The sequence below is a fragment of the Hemiscyllium ocellatum genome, chromosome 12 (genome assembly GCF_020745735.1).
Source record: "Hemiscyllium ocellatum isolate sHemOce1 chromosome 12, sHemOce1.pat.X.cur, whole genome shotgun sequence".
NCBI lineage: Eukaryota > Metazoa > Chordata > Chondrichthyes > Orectolobiformes > Hemiscylliidae > Hemiscyllium > Hemiscyllium ocellatum.
Window position 1 is genome coordinate 24,217,683 of NC_083412.1, and position 24,377 is coordinate 24,242,059.

Consider the following 24,377-nt stretch of genomic DNA (forward strand, 5'->3'; position numbering starts at 1 on the left):
CCATTTTGAGAACATATGTGGTTTGGAAATATTTAATTAAGCAACAATTCTAATCTATTGCTTGCAGAGAGAAATTGGGAGCAATACATTTGCAAGAAGCCATTTAAAAAACAAAATCTCTTGCAGCTAGTGTACACCAAATGATCAAAAGATTCATCTTAGTTTTACCTAAAGGGAGTCAAAATACAAAAAAAAATAGGGATAATAATCCAGAAGTGTAGAGCCTTGATTAGCTTCCATCTAGAATCTTACGGCCAGTTTCAGGACTGAAAGTTGTGTATCCTTTACAGAAGTACACTTCAGCTTCAGCAGGAGGAATAAAAAGAGTAAATTATGAAGCCCTAATGCACAAACATGGTTTGTTATTTCCTTGGGTTGAGAGCGTTAAGAGGTGATGTACTTAAAGTATTTAAATGTATTTGACAAAGCTGATACCGAGAAATCCAGATCAGAATCTTAAAATCGTGCTCGGACATTCAGGAAAGGCATAAGGAAGTACTAAAAGAATCTAGAGCATTTCTCCCGCAGGGCCAATTGACAACTTATAAACTGAGATTGATGGATTTATCTTGGATAAGAACAATGGTAAATGAGTGGCTAAATTATGTTGGAGGTACACCTCTGGCCAGGATCTAATATATTGGAGTAGGTTTGATGGGCAGAATGGTTTCCTCCTGCTGTCTGGTTTATCTTTCACAATATAGCAGTGACTGACTTCTACAATCCTTCATTGTCTACAAAGCACATGAATGTCCTCAGGTTGTGAAAAATGCTGTATAAATTCGAGTAGAGGTTTACAAAGTCATCCCAGGCATGGATAGGGTGAATAGTCAAGGTCTTTCTCCCAGGGTAGGGGAGTTCGAAACTAGAGGGTGTAGATTTTAGGGTGAGAGGGGAGAGATTTAAAAAGGGCCGGAGGGGCAACTTTTTCACACACAGGGTGGTGCGTGTATGGAATGAGCTGCCAGAGGAAGTGGTGGAGGCTGGTACAATTGCAACATTTAAAAGACATCTGGATGGGTACATGAATAGGAAGGGTTTGGAGGGATATGGGTCAAATGCTGGCAAATGGAACTATGCAGGTTTGGGATGTCTGGTAGGTGTGGACAAGTTGGACTGAAAGGTCTGTTTCTGCGCTGTATGACTCTGACGCTAAGTTGATAGCATCACAGGTTAAGGAGATCAACTGGTTGCCTTGAGTGTTTCAGATGGAAGTGAAGGAGGAACCATTGATTTCACGTTGCTTTCTGCACCTACCCTCCTGCACCCATGACCGTCTCAATTTTGGGGTTTTTACCCTCAGTATTTCATCCCGTTCACCGTCACTTGTCAGTTCTGGAAGGGAGCTTTGTGTCACCTACAGTTTGGAGTGTCTCCCTTTGTCTCCAGTGGCCAGCCTGATTTCAGGGTTATAACACAAAGACAGAAATCAACCACAAACAAATTCAGCAGTAGCACATCCAACCTGGTGAGATTGAGACTGAATTTAAGCTGATCGATATTTTGTCTGCCCACCCTGGCCCCTATCACCCTTCAACCTCTTAGTGACTCGTCTCGGTTTGAAAATTTTCTATTAATTCCCAGCTTCAGCGGCTTTCTGGAGAGGGGATTACAGATTTTGTGTACCTTTTAGTGTGAAGAAGTTGACATTCCTGAGTGGCTTAGCTTTACATAAACACTGGAAGAAATCATTCTTTTGCTTAGCCTACCAATCATAATCATAAATACCTGAATTAGATAATCCCTAACCCTTTAAAGTGCGAGAAAGTATACAGTGTCCGCAACCTATCCCCTCAATTTAACTCTTTTAGGCTAATTGTCATTTTAACGCATTGGCATTGGGCCTCCTCTCAAAGACTAGTGCAGTGTGCACTTCCTGAGCCCAGAACTGAGTACAGCTCCACAGATGGAGTCTAACCAGAGCTCTGTACAGCTGGAGCATAACTTTCATCTCTTTATATTTCAGCGCTCTTGAGATAAAGGCCAACATTCCATCCATCCTTTGGAATTTTATTTTAAATCCATCCAATGTTTTTGGTGAACAACCCCATTTCAGAATGTCATTTGCTGCAATGTGTCTCATGTTGCCGTAGAAACACTCATCCTCTCTTATAGAAGGAAATAAGCGCTCAACTCAGCTGAACTGGTAATTTATTTATTTGTGTAAAGAGTTCAAAGTTTTTACAGTAAGAAACATCACTCTCAGTATATGGAAGTAATTAAAAGACGAGTTGTACTAGCTTATCGCTCCAAGGCTGAGCTGACTCACCCTGTCGAGTGCTGAGAGAGCCTTTGGTGGTTAACTGTGACCCCAACCACGATCAGATACATATATTCATGTTGCAACTTTAAAATCTGACCTTCTGAGTCTGTGATACTGAAGTTTCTGTGTATCACAGAGTACTTTAGCCACTAAAGGAACTATCTCTTTCTTCAAATACCTCCCGTTACCAGCCCGGACTGGAGTTGATCCAACCTTTGATTCGTCAAGAAAATAAAGCTAGTCTTTCAATTAATCGAGAATACTGACCAACTAAACTGCTGGGTAATTTCTAATAATTGTCTCATCTGCACATCAGTGGATTTGGTTGTTTCCAGACAATTAGATTTTGCCCATTTTCTGTTGTGTATAACTCCATCAATGTGCTGTTTTATCTACAATTATGTAACTCCCCTCACCATCCCATTACCTCACCCCCACAAATTCGAGTACACTAACTGGTGATTTCTACCTGTGTGGGGAGTCCAAAACTGATGGTGAGCTGTCAATGATAAATCCACAAGGCAATTCAGGGTAAACTGTTTTGTTTGTTTTTTATTCATTCGTGCCTGGGAAACACTGGCTGGGCCAGCGTTTATTGCTGGTCCCCAGGTGGTGGTGAGCTGCCATCTTGAACCACTCTTGCTCACATGCTAAGCTAGACCACAATGCCCTTGGAGAGGAAATTCCAGAATTTTGACCCAGCAGCCCTGAAGGAATTGTGATACATTTCCAAGGCAGGATTGGGAATGACTTGGAGGAATACTTGCTGGTGGTGGTGTTCCCATGTATTTGTTGCCTTTGTCCTTCTCAATGGATGTAGTCCTGGGTTTGGAAGGCGCTGTCTAAGAGTTTTTCGTGAATCTTTGTAGATGGTGTGCCCTGCTGGTACAGGGAGTGGATACTTGTGAATGTTCTGGCCATCAAGCGGGGGCTGCTTTGAACTGGATGGTGTCGAGCTTCTTGAGTGTTGTTGGAGCTGCACCCCTCCAGGCAAATGGGGAGTCCTCCATCAGACTCTGGACTTGTGCCTTGTAGATGATAGACAAACTTTGGGGAGCCAGGAGGTGAGTTGCTCACCGCTGTATTCGTAGCAGCTGGCTTGCTCTCATGGGCACTGCATTTATGTAACCAGTCCAGTTGAGTTTCTGGTCAATGGTAACCTTCAGGAGGTTGATAGTAAGGGTTTCAGTGATGGTAGCATCATCGAATGTTAAGGAGCAGTGGCTAGATTATCTCTTATTGGAGATGGCTATTACTCAGCATTTGTGTGGCACGAATGTTCCTTAGCATGTTGGTGAGAATGTGTAACTTGAGTATCATATGGAAATGTAGAAAGGAACAGCACAGATTATCTAAGGGGAAGATAGATCAACAAATGCAGGAGAACAGGATAGAAGGATTTATTAATAGCTAGATGAGGTAAGGTGAGAGGTGACTCATGAAGTAGTAGCTCCCGCAGTGGCCTGTTTCTGTGCCATATGTTCTATGTAGCTCCACTCAAACCTGAGCTGATGTATTATAACAGTATTAAATTAAATCTTTAAAGATTTTGGGTGCATTAGATTTCCAGGTAAAATGAAGAATCCAACTTGCAGTGTTGTGTTGGATTCTCCTGTGCTTTCCCTTAGCTGGAACATGTCCTGTATTAAAGCTGCTACTCCCAGGTAAAAAGTTAAACATCACACCACACCAGGTTATAGTCCAACAGGTTTAATTGGAAGCACACTAGCTTTCGGCGCGACGCTCCTTCATCAGGTGATAGTGGAGGGCTCGATCGTAACACAGAATTTATAGCAAAAATTTGCAGTGTGATGTAACTGAAATTATACATTGAAAAATTGATTGTCTGTTAAGCCTTTCATCTGTAAGAATACAGTGATAGTCTCACTTCTTTCACGTGTAAATCACAAAACGTTTTTTTAAAAGTTGCCTTCTCGGGTTAGCTGTTAACAATGGTGATAGCTAGACAATATGTTGAAGGTGTTAGCTCCCTGTGTTCTCTGTCTATGACCTGATGTTTAGATTGATTCTAATCTAAAAAGTGAGACAACAGAGTTTTACATAAATTCATGCAGTTTTTGAGCTCAGAGTTCTACATGAATGTATGCAGTTTTTGAGCAAAGTGCAATGTAACTCTGCAAGTACAAATTCACCCCACAAAATATACGTGTGCATGTGGGTCTTTGTCTGTGTGTATGTATGTGACTGGGTGGGGTGTGTGTGTGTGTGTGTGTGTGTGTGTGTGGTGAGTGCAGAGTGTCTTAAGTCTGTGAGGGCGTGCATGTGGGAGTGTGTGTGTCTATAAGGGTGTGTGTGGGTGTCTGTGTGCACCTGTGTCCGTGTCTCCAACACAACACTGCAAGTTGGATTCTTCATTTTAGCTGGAAATTTTTCAATGTATAATTTCAGGGTTTTTTTCGCTATAAATTCTGTGTTATGATTGAGCCCTCCACAATCACCTGATGAAGGAGCGTCGCTCCGAACGCTAGCGTGCTTCCAATTAAACCTGTTGGACTATAACCCGGTGTTGTGTGATTTTTAGCTTTGTCCACCCCAATCCAACACCGGCATCTCCAAATCACTCCCAGGTAATGATGTGCTGAGACATCCTTGGCTGCCCTTGGGATTTGGAGTAGAAAACTCCTGTTCTGCAATATAAACAGGGAAATTGCACAGCTGTTAGAAACCAGAAAGAGTTCAGAGTGCTGCATTATTACACAAGGTTGACTTAGAGACTGTTGTTTGTACATTACCCTATTATGAAATTCATTCCATTCAGTCCCTTCTGTCCTTGCCAGTCCTTTGGTGGAGCTATGTAATTAGCCCCAACCCTACCCCTGCTCTTTATCCAATTTACCTGTGTAATGTTTCTCACACAAGTATTTATCCAATTCCCTTTTGAAAGCTATGATGAGAAGCTGCTTCCACAACCGTTTCAGGCCGTGCACTCCAGATTTAACCAACTCACTTGTTTGGGAAAGAAATCCTCTTATTGCCTTCAATTCTTTGCAAGCCACTGTAAATCTGCGTCTCTTTCCAATGAAACTGTTTTTCCTTATTTAGATCTGAGAACTGTGAATGATTTTGAGCATCTTTATCAATGCTCCTGTCTGTTTGAAATGTAGGTCAGTCTGTTTGCTGTTGTGCCTCCTCTGTGGGGATTGGTGTTACCAAGTTCAACGACCCAAAGTTTCTAGATTCATTTTAACTTCGTGGCCTGCTATTTCAAAGTCATTTGTGAAATCGGACAAAATGCCGTGCCCTTGGTTTCAATTTGGAGCGTTGAATATTTTTAAGTTAGAAAATGATTTCATGATTATAGATTCAATCCGTCGAAAGGTGGCTCAGTGGTTAGCACTGCTGCCTCACAGTGCCAGAGACCCAGGTTCAATTCCACCCTTGGGCAACTGCGCAACCCCTCTTCAACCACCACGCACGCGCACACGCGCACACACACACACACACACACACAGACACACACACACACACAGACATTATCCTCGAGTCTGCACTGATTTCCTCGCACAGTCCCAAGCTGTGCAGGTTAGGTGGATTGGCCATGCTAAGTTAGCCTACAGTGTCCAGGGATGTGCAGGCTTGGTGGATTAGTCATGGGAAACGCAGGGTTACAGGGATAGTGTAGGGGGTTGGGTCTGGATGGGGTGCTCTTTGGAGAGAATGGACCTGATGGGCTGAATGGCCTGCTTCCACGAGGTAGGGATTCTGTGAAGGCCAAAAGCATCCTTACCTGTCACTGGTACATTTTGCTTTCCATTACTATGCAGAAGGGAAGTTGCCTCCTGTATCAGCACATTGACCTTGAACAAACTGTGGCTCTAAACTTGAGGACCAGCAAAAATGTCAATGTTATGCTGTTTCAGTGTATTGTGTTTTACACCAGGCAGACAGTGGACTGTACTGCTTTCAAAGTAGAGTCCACTGAGCTGTTTGACAAGGAAGTACAAGCAATCTTTCTTTCCATTCTCTTTAAGGTTTGATATGGACAGAAGTGCATAGCACCAAACCAAAATACCTTGTGCAAGCTCATTACAAACTCTTAGTGAAAGATATCCTCCATTGTGACATTTTTGAGACTTGCTTTATTGTTTTGTACATGAGTAATATTACTAATGGTATAAGATATGGGGAGAAACACCATTCATAGAAAATATTCGCCCTGTTTTTGTGACTGGTCTGATTTACTGGATCTGAATGGCATAAACTCTCTCTGTTTCATAGAAACATAGAACATAGAAAAGCACAGCACAATACAAGCCCTTCGGCCTACAATGTTGTGCCGAAGATTAGTCCTAATCTAAAAAAAAACCTAACCTACACCCCACTGCTGTCCATGTGCATGTCCGACAGTCACTTAACTGTCCCTAATGACTCTGCTTCCAGCACCACAGCTGGCAACGCATTCCATGAGCTCACAACTCTCTGCGGTAAAGAACCTACCTCTGACGTCTCCTCTATACCTTCCTCTTAAAACTATGACCCCTCGGGGCTGTCAATCCTGCCCTGGGGAAACGTCTCTGGCTATTGACTCTATCCATGTCTCTCGTTATCTTGTACACCTCGATCAGGTCACCTCTCTTCCTCCTCCTCTCCAGAGAGAAAAGTCCAAGCTCAGTCAATCCCTCTCGTAAGACCAGCCCTCCAGTCCAGGCAGCATCCCAGTAAACCTCCTTTGCACCCTCTCCGAAGCATCCACATCTTTCATTATAGGGCGACCAGAACTGGGCACAATATTCCAAGTGTGGTCTCACCAAGGTTTTGTTGAGCTGTAGCAAAACCTCACTGCTCTTAAACTCGACCACCCTGTTAATGAAAGCCACAACACCATATGCTTTCTTAGCAACCCTATCCACTTGGGTGGCAACTTTGAGGGATCTGTGTGCTTGAACACCAAGATCCCAGTGCCTTTCCACACTGCCAAGAATTCTATCTTTAATCCTATATTCAGCATTCAAGTTCATCCTTCCAAAATGCATCACTTCGCCTTTATCCAGGTTGAACTCCGTTTGCCATTTCTCAGCCCAGCTCTGCATCCTGTCTGTCGTGCTGCAGCTTGCAACAGCCCTCGATACTATTGACGGCACCTCCAACCTTTGTGTCGTCGGCAAACATACTAATCCACCTCTCAACCTCCTCATCCAAGCCATTTATAAAAACTACAAACAGCACAAGCCCAAGAACAGAGCCCTGCGGGACACCACTCAACACTGACCTCCAGACAAAATACTTTCCATCTACAACCACTCTCTGTCTTCTGACAGCCAACCAATTCTGAATCCAGACAGCCAAATCTTCCTGTATCCCATAACTCCTGACTTTATGGGGAACCTTATCAAATGCTGAGGTCCAGATACACCACATCCACTGCTCGACCTTCGTCAATCTGTCTCACCGCCTCCTCAAGAAACCCAATAAGATTTGTGAAGCATGACTTGCCACACAAAACCATTCTGACTGCCTTTAATCATGCTATGCTTTTCCAAATAGTCATAAATCCTATCCCTCAGAATTCTTTCCAAAACCTTGCTGACCACAGATGTGAGACTGACTGGTCTGTAATTGCCAGGGATTTCCCTATTCCCCTTCTCGAAAAGAGGAACAACATTCCCCTCCCTCCAATCCTCTGGTCTGACTCCCGTGGAGAGTGAGGAAGCAAAGATCTTCCCCAGCTGCTCAGCAACCTCCTTTCTCACTTCCTGGAGCACCTCGGATATATCTGATTGGCCCTGGGGACTTATTAGTCTTAATGTTTGCCAAAATTTCCTGCACATCAATTTCAATCTGTTCAAGCCTGTTTCCTCGCTCCTTAAAGTTTTCATTTCACAACAAGATCCCTTTCCTGAATGAAAACCAAAGCAAAAAAAAAATTTAGAGCTTCTATATCTACTCAGACTCCATGCACAAGTTCCCTCCTGTATCCCTGATCAGTCCTACCTTCTCCCTGATCATTCTCTTATTCCTCATGTATGAGTGAAATGCCTTTGGGTTCTCCCTAATCCTTCCTGCCAATCCTTTTCATGCCCCCTCCTGGCTCTCCTCAGTCCATTTCTGAGCTCCTTTCTGGTAAGCCTGTAATCCTCTAAAGTTGTGCGAGATCCTTGCTTCCTCCACCTTACATAAGCTTTCTTCCTTTTGATGAGAAGCTCCTCTGTTCTCATCATCCAAGGCTCCTTAATCCTGCCCCATACCTGTCTCAGTGGAATAAATTTATGCATCACTTGCAACACCTTGCGCCTTAAACAGGTGTCTGCTGTGCCCTTTCTGTGGAACATTTGCTCCCAGTTTGTACTTCCCAACTCCTGCCTGATGACATCATAATTTCCTTTTCCCCAATTAAATATCTTCCCATGGTATCTGTTCCTCTCCCTCTCCGTGGCTATGGTGAATGTGAGGCAGTTATGGTCACTGTCATCAATGTTCTCCCACTGCGAGATCTGACACCTGTCCTGGCTCATTGCCAAGCGTCACATCCAAAATGGCCTCTTCCCTCATCAGCCTGTCTCCATACTGAGTAAGGAAACCCTCCTGAACACACCTGACAAAAACGGCTCCATCCAAACCATCTGCACTAAGGAGGTTCCCGTCAATATTGGGAAAAAACAGCCCTGCTATGTCTGCACTTTTCCAGAATCTGCTAGCCTATGAGTTCTTCGATTTCTGTACTGCTATTAGGGGGTCTGTAGAAAACCTCCAATGAAGTGGCTGCTCTCTTGCTGTTCCTAACTTCCACCCATACTGACTCAGTAGACAAACCTTATGTCTCCCTTCATTTATGGGCAGCACGGTGGCACAGTGGTTAGCACTGCTGCCTCACAGCGCCTGAGACCCGGGTTCAATTCCCGACTCAGGCGACTGACTGTGTGGAGTTTGCACATTCTCCCCGTGTCTGCGTGGGTTTCCTCCGGGTGCTCCGGTTTCCTCCCACAGTCCAAAGATGTGCGGGTCAGGTGAATTGGCCATGCTAAATTGCCCGTAGTGTTAAGTAAGGGGTAAATGTAGGGGTATGGGTGGGTTGCGCTTCGGCGGGTCAGTGTGGACTTGTTGGGCCGAAGGGCCTGTTTCCACACTGTAAGTAATCTAATTTCTGTAGCTGTGATGCACTCCCCGATTAGCAATGCTACATCCCCTCCTCTTCTTTCCCCACACCCTGTACTTTTTAAATGTTCTAAACCCTGGAACATCTAGCAACCATTCCTGCCCCTGTGAAACCCACAGGAGTTTCTGGTCTTCCCCAGTTGTATCAAACAAAGGGCAAGTCTCTTCAGTCACATCCCACCAGACAACGCCCCTTAAGCCAGCTGTAGTTGGTTTCTCTCCTATGATATACCCTTGAGAGTAATCACGGAGAATCTCAAGCTTAGGTGTGAACTTGCCCTCAACAACTCTCTTTCCCTTTTCACCCTCCAACTAGGCAATTGAGCTTGTTGGGCTCAGAGTGATTCTCCCCCATTGCCACCACCTATATTTTTCCAAAGCAACCAACTAGCCATTTTAAGAATTGAGGGATTTTTAAAAAAATGCAAAGTATGTGTGAGTAGGGTTGCACATCGAGTCTGGAATTCCCAGCATCCTGACACTGCAGGAGTGAACACATCTAACTAATGAAAGCCTATCGATCCATGGAGCAACACTTTGGTGCTGTAATTCCTAATGGGTGAAAGGTCTGCACTGGAGTTTATGCTTAACATGGGTTTCCTCCGATCTAGCTCCATCGTGGTATCCTTTAATTTTAATGATATTCTTTTGTTCCTTTTGTCCTCAGGCAACTTGTTACACACCAGACTGGCAAATAGCTAAATATTGCTGTGTACTGAATGTACACGAGTCAAAGCAATGCAAGCAAGCTGTATGTGGAAATACACAATGACACGCTGATCACCATGCAGGGAAAACAGTGAGAATCAAGTTCCACTAAGGTGGTGGCTCTTAACTTTGCTATTAGTTGAAGTATAATTGCTTCCAGCACTTAGGAAGATCGAAGAAGGCCATTCAACCCTTTTGAGCTGCAAGATTAGATTGGGATTGACTTTATTTCAACTCCATCCCCTCATCCCTCCCTTTTGGTTTTCTGTTGGCATTGAACAAAAATCGATCAATCTTGCATCATGCAGTGCACAGAGACAAAAACAAATTGCTGAAAAAGCTCAGCAGATCTGGCAGCCTCTGTGGAGAGAAATCAGGGTTAACATTCGGGTTGAGTGACCCATTTTCAGAACGGGCTTCTCTCCACAGATGCTGACAGACCTGCCGAGCTTTTCCAGCAACTTCTCTTTTTGTCCCTGGTTTATAGCACCCGAGATTCTTTCAGTTTTTATACATGGAGCAGGCTCCCTCCCCATTGGTGTTGTAAAAGGTAATAGTAATTCTGGATGTCTGAGCCACCTACCCACCCCACCCCAGAACTAAATCTCATTGTGTCCAATGTCTTGAGTTTTGTCTTGTTTCAGGACATTCTCCTACAGCGCACACATGGCTGTCTTTGCAAGGAACACTTGCTTCCTTTTTCTCAGATGTTAAAAATCTCATAACACCAGGTTATAGTCAAACAGGTCTATTTGAAAATATTAGCATTCGGAGTGCTGCTCCTAACGTCCCACTCGCCTTCATTTCACCACAACGATGTTAAACTGCCAAAAGAAAATGGATTCGTCACTGTTATCTCAAAGATGACTCCCACCCCCACCTAGTCATTTCTCCGGTGACTAGATAGTTCAACATTTGTCTGAGCTGGATGCTAGACTTCATTGCTATCTGGAAAATGCTGCTACAGTGCTTGGGCAGTGCTGCGGTCAGTTTGTCCCATTCCCTTCTGTAGTGCTGCTCAGCAAACGTTTCTGCTGCTCAGACGCACCCCAAACCTCCATCTGTGACCCAGCTTCGACTGTGCCAGGTATTGCTCCTTTGCTTTCAGTGAAAGATGCTGTTAACTGCTCACCATCAACTTCGTTGTCATTGTGAGTGAAGACCCTAGGGCTGCGCTGCCCTTCTGTGTCGTCATGATGTGGAGGAGCTGGTGTTGGACTGGTGTGGACAAAGTTAATGCCAGTCCTTCCAAGTAAACCAGTTGGATTATAATCCGGTGTTGTGTGTTTTTTTTGGCTTTTGTGTAGTGGTCTGGCCCTGAAATGGGGGGGGGTGGGGTGGGATCTGTCAGCATCAAAATGTGGGATTGCATTAAAGTAGCAATAATACAAGGCTGGAACCATATTATTGACAAACTGGAAAGGCAGTGGGGTGAATGGTTGGATTATAGGCTGACTTTGGAGAAAATTATCTTCCTTTAATTATATTTCTATTTATAGTTTTTTTTACGATTGGTCATATCTCGTATATGGTGGAGATATTTGTATGGTTAGCAATTTTTAAAAAATGCCAATTCCAATTAAATTACAGTGTGGATGACTGTGTGGGGGGTGCATTTATTTATCTGCACCTGGTTTCTTCCTTTTCATGAATGTTGAGGATGTGGGTGTCACTGGTACGCCAGGCCTTTATTTTCCCCTCCCTAATTGTCCTGGAGAAACTCCTGCAGATTGTGTGGTGAAGGTACTCCCACAGTGCTGGGGAGTTCCAGGATATAGACCCAGTGATGATGAGGGAGTGAGCAATGATTGGTTTGAGCACAGGGCTGGAGCAGACAAGGAGGCCAGACATATTTATTTATGTAGTCAGATTTTGAAAGAAAAACACATCGATGATTGACACCCAAGGAAGTCCAGTGGTACATATGTTTTTTTGAAAAGCAGATCATCTCCGAAATATGTGAAGTGACTAAAAGCAGGCAAGTTTTGCAAATGATCAATGCTTCCTTTGTGAATGCCTTGCTGCTGATTAATGAATCATATATGAGCTTGTGTGGTGGAATGTAGCCTTGAATGAGAGGGAGAAAAATCTCACGATGGGCTGTTAAGTTGCACTGAAACTTTTAAGGGAAGGGCCGAGTCTTTTCCTGAACTGACAAAGTTTATCGTCCTGCAGAGATCACGCAGATTGAAGACCCCAGGGCACAATGGCGGCGGGAGCAGGAGCGTATGCTGAAGGAATATTTGGTGGTGGCTCAGGAAGCTCTGAATGCCAAGAAAGAGATCTACCAGGTGAAAAAGCAGCGCCTGGAGCTGGCCCAGGAGGAGTATCAGCAACTGCACGACCTGTGTGAGAATGATAACATTTCTCACGTCAGCTGTAAGTGCCTGCGACAAATTTCTTCTATCTCGTGGCACGCTTTTCTGGGTTTGCAACTTTTCGAGCCAGTTTCACACAGGATCAGAGTTTTAAAAAAATCAGATGCAATTTTTTCCGAGTTTCGGCCAAGCTGCCCACCCCAGTCAGTGCGGCATCAGTGTGAGTTCAAAACAGCCGGCCCTTCCATATTGGGTATTTAACGAATTTGTTGATGGTTGGAAAATTGGTCTTCTCCCAATTTTATACCAACCCCCACCTCCCCATCCTCTAATCCACATGCTCTCGCCTGCTGGCATTCCTGAGCTTGTTATTTGACTCTGTGGAGCTGCTGAGAATTGGAAATACTCAGCCCAGCTGCAGCCAGCCACTGGCTGGAATGTTGAGGTCTGCTGCTTAAACAGCAGCATGACTCAAGCTCAGCAAGTTCGGAGTAGCACTGAAAAGGTACCAAGGTAGCCATTTAATGTGTTGACACGTGGCCTTTGATTTTTGTTTTATTTTTGGGTCTGTTAACCCGTTGTGTACTTACTGAAGCCAGCTGTCTGGCCCTGCTCCCACTTACCAAGGTCCCGTCACTAATCAGTTAACTCCCCACCAATGTACAGGTATTAGGTCTTCATTGCCAGCAGTAGAGAGAGGCTTTGAGCATGAACTTTGGGAAGGATTTGGCTTCAAATAATTGATTTTTGACCTTTTGGGCCAGATTCACAGTTGTCTTCCCCTCCCTTCCCCACTGCGGACCTAGGGCTGCAGACAAAATCTGGCTTGGCTTCATTATTTTAGTTTTGCCACATTTGCTGAAGAAAGTAAGTTCTGAAGACGCACCCTGTCGCTCCTTCATTTTTAAGCTTTTTCTTTCCTCCATTTCCTCTAAAACCACACGCTGAACTCTGATGATGTCTCCGAAGAAATGGTTTGCATGTCCAATACTATGCTGGACAAAGACCATCTATCCAGTCAGTCCCATATCAACATAAGGCCTTGTGTTGCATGATCCAGACACTGCCAACTCCATCTGTTGCCACATGGAAAGTAAAACAAAAGCAAAAACAAAAATCCAGCCAAATAGGCATCCAGGGATGAAATCCCAAGTAAATTGCTTTCTGAACCTGGTAAGTGATCACAATTATTCCAGTAGACCACTCTAGCCCTGATTTAAGTCCAGTCTTACTGTATCTTCCTGACCTCTTCCCCAGCCAGAAACTGCTCCAGGTCTCGTTTCAAGGGACCAGTAAGTTGATGTTGACCACACAAGCCTGTTCCACAGCTCGGCTACTTGAAGAGCCATATCCCGACCTTTAACCCTGGTCTGTGCTTTGCATTAATTTGAGATTGTGACAACTGCACCCTTCTAACCTGTTTAATTGAGACAAGTGAACACCGTCTCCTCTTCATACCATCTTATAACATGTGCCTTTGCAGACCTTTTATTTTAAGGCAGCCTATTGATGCGTGATGATTCCCAAACTTTTGGTAAAGTATTTGTTAAATTCTGAAGGACTGTAGGGAATTATTTACGAGGATTTAGCCAACATTAGTAGCAGTAGGGCAGCGGCCCATGTGTTTTCACCTGTTGTTTTCAAGTTCCTTACTCACTTTCTTGTGAGGAAGCCCATTGCTTCATTAAACACTCACTATTAACTTGCGGGAGAAAGAGTGCAGTAAATTGCTGCATGACTTCATCATTGGTGTGGAACTGCAACTGAAGTGTTGAAATTATACTTGGAGTTCAGCCTCGGGAATTGGGCATGTGTTACCCCTAAGAGGCCGGTGTTAGGGCTCCCCTTCCTGAGCTGCTGCATTCCCTGTAATGAAGGGGCTCCAGTGTTTCCACCAGGAATCTTTATAATGGTTTTACAGGTGGGGGGGTGGGGAAGTGGGGAAATGGGGAAATGAAGAGCCAAGTGCATTAGCTGGAGTCATGGATAAGCTGAATCAAGCAATAACTGCTTTCCTTTCCCCTTCCCTTGCCTTCAGAACATTTAGTGAGCAAGGGAGTTTGTGGCGAACAGAACCACAACAACGAGCACCCGAGCTACAAATCTTCTCCCAAACTTTGAATTTAGTGAGCAAGTTGGATTTTGAACAACTACGTTCTGTTGATACCAGAATCTATACTGTCGAAAAGCTTATGGCAGAAATAAATCGTAGCTGGATTTTGAAAAGCATGTACCAGTGATATTTCCTGTTTACTCCCAAGATGCCATCACCCTGAATGACACCGTGTGTGCTATGCATTATACATCAAAATGTTCGTTACTGCTAGTCCGTCGTGCTGATTTTGACTAATGGAGCCAATGGTGGAGTGGGTCATGATCCCTCCCCTCCATTATCTTGCGGTCAGCCACTTGGCCTTTTGGAGGACGTGACTCCATTTGTTCACTGCCTTCGACCCTCTGACGTTGGCCATCAGACTGGATGCATCAGTGTTAATGCTTCTGCTCCTGCCCAATTGTCAAGGCACTTCCTGCAGGTCAGCTGCACCAACCACCCTGCTGCTGCATGGAGCCCTATAGGCTTGATAATTATGGGAGCTTTTCGTTTCTGTTAATTGGTTACAAATTCCTGATTTTTGTCTTCACAGCTTACTCAGGTTCATCCTCCAACACAAAGTATAACCCTGACCAGATCAAAGCTGAAATAGCAAGTCGAAGAGAGGGGGTGAGTAAGGTTCTGAATTTAACTGTGACCACATTAGGCTTGAGCAAACTGACCTGCTGGGCCAGATTGTAAATGCTTGAAGTTTTATACTGGTACAGAACTTTTGCAATGCTATAATGCTGAGTAAATACTGCAACAAGACAGGCTGGAATCACACTGCCTGCTTCACAGTATTTAAAGAGGTGAGAACAATGTTTGTAGGAATTATAAGTCACTTAAATGACATTTTCTATAGCAGAGTTACTGGGGTTTTGACAAAGGAAGTGTTTCCAAAACAACTGTTAGAAATAACAGCAATAAGTCCAAGCCAACATCAATTTGTAAAAGAAAAGCAAAATAAACTAGGGTGGGGGATTTCAGGACAAGAGGATATATTTTTAAGGTGATAGGATCAAGATTTTAAAAAAAAGACATGAGAGACTTTTTTTATATATACGGAGTGTGGTTAGTGTGTGGAATGAACTGCCAGAGGAAGTGGTGGATGCAGGTACAGTTACAACATTTAAAAGACATTTAGATAAGTATATGAATAAGAAAGGTTTGGAGGGATAGGGAGGTATCCCAGAGGGAGGTAGGACTAGTTTAGTTTGGGATTATGCTCAATATGGACTGGTTGGACCGAAGGGACTGTTTCCATGCTGTCTGACTCTCCATTAACTGTTGATACTGGATAACCAACATTAAACACAACAGTAAAGTGCAAGAAATGCTCTGCAGTCCTCACTTTCTTCCTTCATTTGGGAAGCTCCCTCTTGATCTCAGTAGGACCCGGAAGTGAAAGGCTCAGCATTGAAGGTCGGATTCTCAGCACTGAATAGCCAGTGATCTCAATTGTAGCTGAAACCAGAGGGAGCAGAGATTGAGTCAGATTTAAAATGGAGCATTTTCCTGTTCCATTCCAGTGTGTGTGATGTGGCCATTTGGAAACGAGCTCTGGATGAGGACCAGTGGAGTGACTGAGATCCAAAGAACTGAGATTCTAGTTCTGGGGCATCGCATTTTAGAGGCTTTGGAGAAAGGGTTAGGGGAGCCAGGACTCAACTGTGTTGAGAGACGAGGGAAGCTGGTGTGGTTCTCCTTTTCAACAGAGAGGTTTAATAGCGATGCTCGCAGTTTGAAGATTTGAGAAGAATGAAGATAGTGGAATTATTTTTACTGGCTTTGGTAACCAAAAGAGAGAGTTATAACATAAATACGAAAAGAACCAAAACTGGAACGAGGATTTTTTTTTAATATGTACAGCACAGAAACAGACCCCTTGGCCCAACTTGTCCATGCTGACCAGATATCCCAACCTAATTTAGTCCCACCTGTCGGCACCCAGCCCATATCCCTCCAAACCCTTCCTATTCTTATACCCATCCAGATGCCTTTTAAATGTTGCAATTGTACCAGCCTCCATCACTTCCTCTAATTTTGGATATTTTGCCTGAAAGGTAGAGGGAGCAATTACTTGTGATTTTCCAAAAGAGAATTGGTTTAATACTTGAAAAGGAGGAATTTGAAAGACTATGGGAAATGGGAAGGTGGTGTCCAAGGGATGAAGGAGCTGCTGCAGTGTTAGCGCAAAATTCACCAAGGAACAGAAAGCAGAGAATCGTGGTGAAAATTGTTTTTCAAAGCTATGGGAGCTATGTGCTTATTAATATTGGGGTCAGTGTTTTTTTTTGTTAATTCAAGTGACTTGGACTGGTTATAATTTCAAAGTTTTCAAGTAATACAGAACTTAGAATGTAGTAAACAGTGGGGAGGTTAGTAAAAAATTGCAGTTTGTTGAAATGACAGTACAAATGGCTGATGAAATCACGCAGTGAGCTAATGTGGTTTAGTGGGAGGAAGGAATACGGTGAAACCAAATCATACAATTCAAAAGAGCCTGCAAGAGAGAGACCTGGGAGTATGTGCATAAATATTTGAGCGTGACAGGAAAAGATTGAGAAGACTGTTTCTTTTAAAAAAGCATGTGGGTTTCTTGAGAGTATACACAGAGGCCCAGAGAACCGGGAAGGTCTGGACAACACACTTCAGTAAGGAAGCCAAGGTTTGTGGAACACGTAGAAGAGAGTTATGAGAACAGTGCATGGGATGAGGGAATTTGAGAGGCTAAAGCTGCTGGATTTCTTCCCCTTTTGAAGAGAGGTTTTCAGAATGCATTTTAATTGAGGTCCTCAAAATGTTTTGAATGTGGAGGAACTATTTGCTGCAGTAGCAGAGTCAGTATCAAAGGAAGGCAGATGCTGAAAGAACCTGTGGATAGATGAGTGATAGATTCTTACACAGTGAGTTGTTGAAATCTGCCTGAATGGGCGATGGTAGCAGATCGATAATAACTTTCAAATCTAAATTGGATATCTACTTAAGGGAAAAAAAATAAATTGTAAGGCCATGGGGAAACTGCAGGTGAGTGCAGCTATCAAAGAGCTTGGCAGAGGCACAGTGACCTGAATGACTACCTCCTTTGTTGGAATCTCTGGACTCTGTGTCTCCAGAGATGGGCTTACTGAGACTGCCAGTTTACCATTGAGGAAATAAGAGTTCTTGTTTTCAACTGCTCTTAGGATTATATGCAATCTGAGATTGAATGAATGAATGAATGAATGAAAAGGAATAGATTTGCTAAACTTTAAAGGCAACAGTTTATACAGCAGCTCAAGCTCACACTAACACATCTCTAAATTCAGTGTTCCAACACAAGTAACTTCTTTCACTCTGGCTGATCATTAAGGGAATCTCTCTACATTACATTACACAGTCCGACTGATGTGAAACAAGCTTAAGAAATGTCTCTTTTTTTTAAAAAAGAGGCTTGCTATGTACAGATATGGGTGGAATTGTGTGCCTTGGTTTAACTCTGAGAAATCGTAAATCTTGTGCAATGTAAGATGTTAGGAGAAAGCGAGGACTGCAGGTGCTGGAGATCAGAGCAGAGAGTGTGGTGCTGGAAAATCACAGCAGGTCAAGCAGCATCTGAGGAGTAGGAGAGTCGATGTTTCGAGCATAAGCCCTTCATCTGGAATGTGACATGTTGTCCAGTTTGCTCGCTGAATTGCAATTCTAGCTGGACTTTGATTTTTCTGAATTACTATTATAGACATGGCTTCCTTTTTCAAACACCCGCACATAGTTGCGCACTTTTCTTTATTTTTTTCATTTTTTTCTGCCTTTATATTCTCTTTGGTCTATTTTTCAGTGTTTTAAGATGACACCAGAGAGTGGTGACATTATACAACACTTTTCAATGTAATTTGTAACAAAATACTGTGAAAAGTGCTGTATAGTGTCAATAAATAAATAAACATTTTTCAATAAAATGCATATATAGTGTGTGCATGTACATCTATGTTTTGAATGGCAGCTTTTGAATGGCTTCAGCGTTTTATCCCACAGACCCAACTCTTTTCTACCAGGCTCCCAGTCTGTATTCAAGCCAACAATCTGTAGATGCTGGAAGTCATGGTAGACAAGCAGGAGGCTGGAAGAACACAGCAAGCCAGGCAGCATCAGGAGGTGCAGAAGGGGGTAGGGTAAAGAGACAAGGTCTTTTCCCTGAGGTGGGGGAGTCAGAATTAGAGGGCATAGGTTTAGGCTGAGGGGGTAAAGATAAAAACAGCACCTAAGGGGTAACTTTTTCACATAGAGGGTGGTGCGTGTATGGAGGAGGAAGTGTTGCAGGCTGGTACAATTACAGCATTGAAAAAGCATCTGAATGGGTATATGAATAGGAAAGGTTTAGAGGGATATGAGCCAAGTGCTGGCAAATGGGACTAGATTAGGTTAGGATATCTGGCCGGCATGGATGAGTTGGACCGAAGGATCTGTTTCCGTGCTGTACATCTGACTCTAAGCCAATGTTTCAGGTATAACCCTCTTCAGGACAGGGGTTGGGTGTAAAGGGAGCTGCAGATAAGTGGGGAGGGATAGGGTTGGGGGACGGAGGGGGGTGTAGGGTGGTGAGACAGGGATACGTGAAGACCTGTGGGGGCCATTTTAATTCCCCTTTTCAATATGACCATCCTCTGCTTCCTCCATTGCCATAGAACATCAGACCATAAATTGGAGGGACAACACCTCATCTTCTGCCTGGGCAGTCTACTCGAGGTTGAGTTCTCCAAGTTCAAATAACCTCCCTTCCAATCGCCTGACTCCATTCTATTCCTCTGATCGACCCTTCCTTCCCACTACCACCAGATTCATTCCTGTCATCGACCAACCAGGTCGTACCCTCTATCTGTGTTTACCTATCACTACCCCTTCTGTCTTATCTGTAGCTCCCCTTACACCCACCCCCAGTCCTGAAGAAGGGTTACACCTGAAACGTTGACTTGTCTACCTCCAGATGCAGCCTGGCTTGCTGTGTTCTTCCAGCCTCCTGCTTGTCTCCCTTTCTGTATTGGTCTTTTATGGCGTTATTTCAACACAAACTTCGGAAAAGTGATGTTACCCCCCATGAGGAAAAATGAACTTATGCGTAGCCCCGCAAGTGATGCCAAAAGGAACAATCCCTGATGTTGCTTGTATTAACTGGTTGTTGTTAGTGAGGTGGGATAGATGCCAGTGCTTGTATTATTTTGCCCCTCCCAATCTCAGCTTGAAACTTGCCAACCTCTATGTTGACAGAAACTCTGAAATCAGGACCAAACATTTATAAAGAAGGCTATTACTCATTCTGAGTGGTCTAACTCTACATTTTTAATGAAGGCGACTTTGCCTTTTTGCTGTTGACAGCTTTTTGACATCATGAGCAAGGAATGAAATCCACATTGTTACACGGCATCATGCCACTGACTAAACACTAACCCATCCACTGGAACAGTTGGCATGATTTGCCCGTCAGTCTGATGGATTGTGTTTAATTCGTATAATCTGAATTTAAATGACTGGTTACTGTTAGTTGTTGAGATCTGCCTGCACTTATTGGAAGTGACTTGCTTTGTTATTAGGTTTCCAGATTGAAAAGGGAGTTGGCACAGATGAAAGAGGAGTTGCAGTACAAGGAAAAAGGCGTAGAGACGCTACAGGAGTAAGTGTGATAATCGTATTTTTTTAAAAAATGTTTTAATGTACTATTTTGTCATTCCCAAATTGAGCAGTTTTAAATTGTGGATTTTGTTTTAATTGTTTGGTTCTTATTCACTCATACAAGACCACAATATTGTCTGTATGCAAGTGACCAGAACAATGTGAGGAAATACATTCAACGTTTTCAATTCTTTGCATATTGGGTACAAGTTGCACATATGTGTCAGATTGTTAAGCACAAACTGTTTAACCTTTTTGTCAATGAATACTCTTTCTTAAATTTGCAACATACTCTGCTTACAAGTTTGTCAACATTTGGTAAAATAACGCTCATTACGGTGCGAGACCTGCCAGTTTTCAATCAATAACTTCAAGGCAAGGCATTAGTGATCATATTGATGACACGTGGAAGTGCTTTGACACATACTTGCTGGAAAGCATGCAAATGATTTATAAAAGTGAAACATGAGTGCCAGGAAACAAAGCTGAACATCATCATAAATTGTAATTTCCTCCTTTACTCTCGGATGAAGTTTGATTTAAGATGCTGTTTACTGTCTGCTTTTGTTTTGCATGTCAATTTCCCATCTCACTTACTGAACAAATGCTTTTGTGGGTTTGCAAATCAGAATTGTCCTCCAAAGTAGCAACTTTGTAAAATGTTTGAAATCAGTCCTGAAACTTGCTATTTCAGTGTCAGGAAAGTAGCATTGGATGGTTCATTTTGATGGTTTTCCAGAACATGCACTTACTTTCTTATGGAACAGAGGTGATTGTGGGTTCTGGAACACATTTCCATAACTGGGACTATGAGCTGGGTAGTAGCAACCGGCTAGTGGGCCTGGAGCTTGCTGGGAATGGCTGTCCAGGCGGTTTTGTTTTAAGTGATGCTCGAGTAGGACAGGCCAAGCGCTCAACTTGCTCTTTGGTGTTTAACTCTGAGAAAGAATCATTCCACAGGCATTACATCTTTTGTGTAAATGAAGGCCTGCTTTATTTTGGCATCTGTGAGGGATGCCAGAGAATAAACATCTCAAATTCTGATCTTGCCATCGAATCTTGCACAGGATTGTGTCTGAGCTGTTACACTTTGCTTCCATTTTACACTTTCAAAGCAATACTGAGAGCAAAGTGTTTCTATTTCTTTCTCCCCTTTCATAAACCCTCACCTCCACCCCACACTGACTGGGTTTGCAGGGTTTTGTGTTGTTTAATCTGCTGGTCTTGCCGGGGGCACGTTCCCTGTATTTGACTTAATAATCGATCTTCCCCATGAATCTCAGATGAACATTCTTTGCTGCATTTAGTTGCATGTTTTTGTCCTTAACATTTCTCAAATTTTAGAACTAGTTTAGAAAGGAGTATAAAGCGATTAAGTGCGTGACTGTGAGTGTATCATATCCCACAAAACTATGGAAAGGAAATGAAATTTCTAGGCTGGTATGTAGGGTGTGCATTAACCGTTTGATTTGATTCATTATTGTCATCACATGTACCAAGGTACTGTGAAAAGTTTTGTTTTGCGTACTTTACAGGCAGATCATGCCATACAAAGTGCATTAGGGTCATAGAACAGAGCAAAGAATACCATGTTTCAGCTGCAGAAAAGACGCATAGAGAGCGAGCTCAATGTTCAATTTAAAATTAATGGAACTGTAATTATGAATGATGTTAAATATCCAACAACAGAGTAGGATTGGGGAAGGTGATGTTATCACTGGACTGTTAACCTGGATAATGTTCTGGGGACCTGGGTTTGAATCCCACCATGGCAGATGGTGGAATTTGAATTCAGTAACTATCTGGAATTAAGAGTCTAATGAAGACCATGACTCCATTGTCGATTGTCAGGAAAAACCCGACTGGTTCACTAACCTCCTTCATGGAAGGAAACTGCTGCTCTTACCTGGTCTGGCCTACACTTGACTCCAGACCCACAGCAATGTGGTTGACTCTTAACAGCCCCCTGGGTGACTGGGGATGGGCAATAAATGCTGCCTAGCCAGCGATGCCCTCATTCTGCCAATGAATAAAGGATGTAGCTTTTTGTTGAGAGAGGGGAGGGTTTCTTTGTACTATGTGTCAGACTCAATCAAGAGTTTGCTGCACCAGTGCAGAATGAATCCTGACTTGGATTAGATTTTGGTAAAAAGGAAATGGTTGGCCTCCTTGCAAGGAAGATATTGGTGAGCCGGGACCATAGGATAACTAGGCTCCGTGAAAGAACAGAGCAGGGTAACTATAATTTGAGAAGAAGGAAAAGCAGTAGTAAATGAAAGGGATATCTGCCAAATGAACTGGAAGAGGCAGTTGCCCAGTCGCTATGTAGATCAGGAAATAGTCAAACTAGAGAACGAATGAACAAACAAACCAGTTTGCTGAATTCTGGGCTTCCACAAACAAATGGACAGATTAGACCAAATTCGATAGCGCTGTTAGTAGAGAAGGAATTCTGAAGAAAGATTAAAAACACCGAAAAGAGAAATCGCAAGTGAAGTGAGAGAGAAAAGGAGCAAAATGCTTTAAAGTTAAGAAAATTTCTTTTGTTGTATTCATTCTGAGATGTGAATTGAGGTAGGTTGCTGGAAGATGAACATACGGTAAAGCAATGGTGAAAAAAACTATTCGAATATTCAGCATTTGAAGTCAAAAGGAAGGTGGATCTTAAAATGGAGGTTATGTTAAACAAGAGACAATTGACTGAGAGATTCCAAAGATTCCAGTTACCAAACCACTGAGGATTGACTGTTTGCGTCCAGAACTAACAGGGAAGCAGCAGAAAAGAGGCTATGATTGTCTTTTCTAAACTTCAGTGAATGGAAAATGTCTGCCAGAGAACTGGGGGATGTCAAATATGATCTGACTCTACAAAAGAAGACACATGAGAAAGGACATGCTTGGTCACTAGGATTACTTCACTATGTAAGCTGCCAGTCTGGAGTATGGGTTGAACTTATGAAGCAAGAAAAGAAACTTGAGATGACCTTGTTTGGAGGGGCGTGCAGATTTCCTAAAGGGATCTTGAATTTGACCAATTTCCATGTAAACATTTGAACATTTAATCAAGTGGAACAGTTGTGGTTATATGGATTTTCCAAAAAGCATTTCACAAAGGACTCCATAAGGATCCTGTGACTCAAATGATGGTGCAGTATGTTAAGGGAACGTGAATCGTGGGGATGCAGAAGGAAGCCATTTGTCCCAATATGCCTGCACAGGCTCTTCAAGTGACCAACATTACCCAGGACCACTCTCCATCTTTTTCCCCTTACTCTTGCACATTATTTTTATCCAAATATTCATCCAATACCCTCTGAATGCCTCAGTTGAACAGGTCACCACCACACAGGGAGTCGTTTCACACTGACGGTACGAGAAACAATTTTTCTCATCTTTCATGTGCTTCTTTTGCAAATCACTTTAAATCTGGTTAAATCTCAGCTGTCTGGTCACTTATCCTTTTCAGAGTGTAAACAGTTCCTCCATCGACTCTACCCAACACCCTCAAGATTTTGGAAACCCTTATCAGATCTCCTCTCAGTCGTCTTCTCTCCAAAGAGAAAATTCCCAACTTCTTGAATCTATCCACCTAACTGAAGTTTCTCATTCCTGGAACCAGTCTTGTAAATCACTTCTCTGCTCTCTCCAGCACATTCACATCTTTCCTGTAAGATGGAACCCACAACTCTGCACAATACTCCAGCTGGGGTCTAACAAGTGTCTTACACATGTTCAAAAGCACCTCCTTGTTCTTGTACTCTGTGCCCATTCAAAATAAGCCAGGGACAATGTATGCTTTATGAACTTTTCTCTACACCTGCCCCACCACCTTCAGTGATCTGTACACGTATACGTCCAGGTCCCTCTGCTCCTGCACCCCTTACTTTATATTGCCTTATTTTCTTCTGACCAACGCTTATACTTCTCTACACAGAATCTCATCTCCCACTCCTCCAACTTGTCTACCACTCTTTGAAGTTCTACACTGACCTGATTACAGGTTACAGTTCTTCCAGGTTATGTGCCATTGAAGTTGTCCCCTGCAGACCAAGATCTAAGTCAGTAATATACATCAGGAGAAGCAAAGGTCCCAACACAAACCCCTGGGGAACTCCACTGCCTTAAGCCTGAAAAATATTCATTGACTGTTACACTCTGTTTCCAATTACTCTGTCAAATCTGCATCCACATTTATACCATGACTATTATTTCCCCCTTGGGTCTGTTGTGTGGT

General features: G+C 43.2%; 1 protein-coding gene across 3 annotated transcripts in view; it reads left to right on the forward strand.

Annotated features, from left to right (window-relative positions):
- Positions 1-24,377, forward strand: part of wwc3 (WWC family member 3) — a 202,521-nt gene that overhangs the window by 97,818 nt on the left and 80,326 nt on the right. For all 3 annotated transcript variants that reach the window (XM_060833413.1, XM_060833414.1, XM_060833415.1), the window contains exons 3-5: positions 12,260-12,463; positions 15,048-15,124; positions 20,065-20,144. In XM_060833413.1, the coding sequence (XP_060689396.1) occupies positions 12,260-12,463; positions 15,048-15,124; positions 20,065-20,144 (361 nt within the window). The remainder of the gene's footprint in view (positions 1-12,259; positions 12,464-15,047; positions 15,125-20,064; positions 20,145-24,377) is intronic.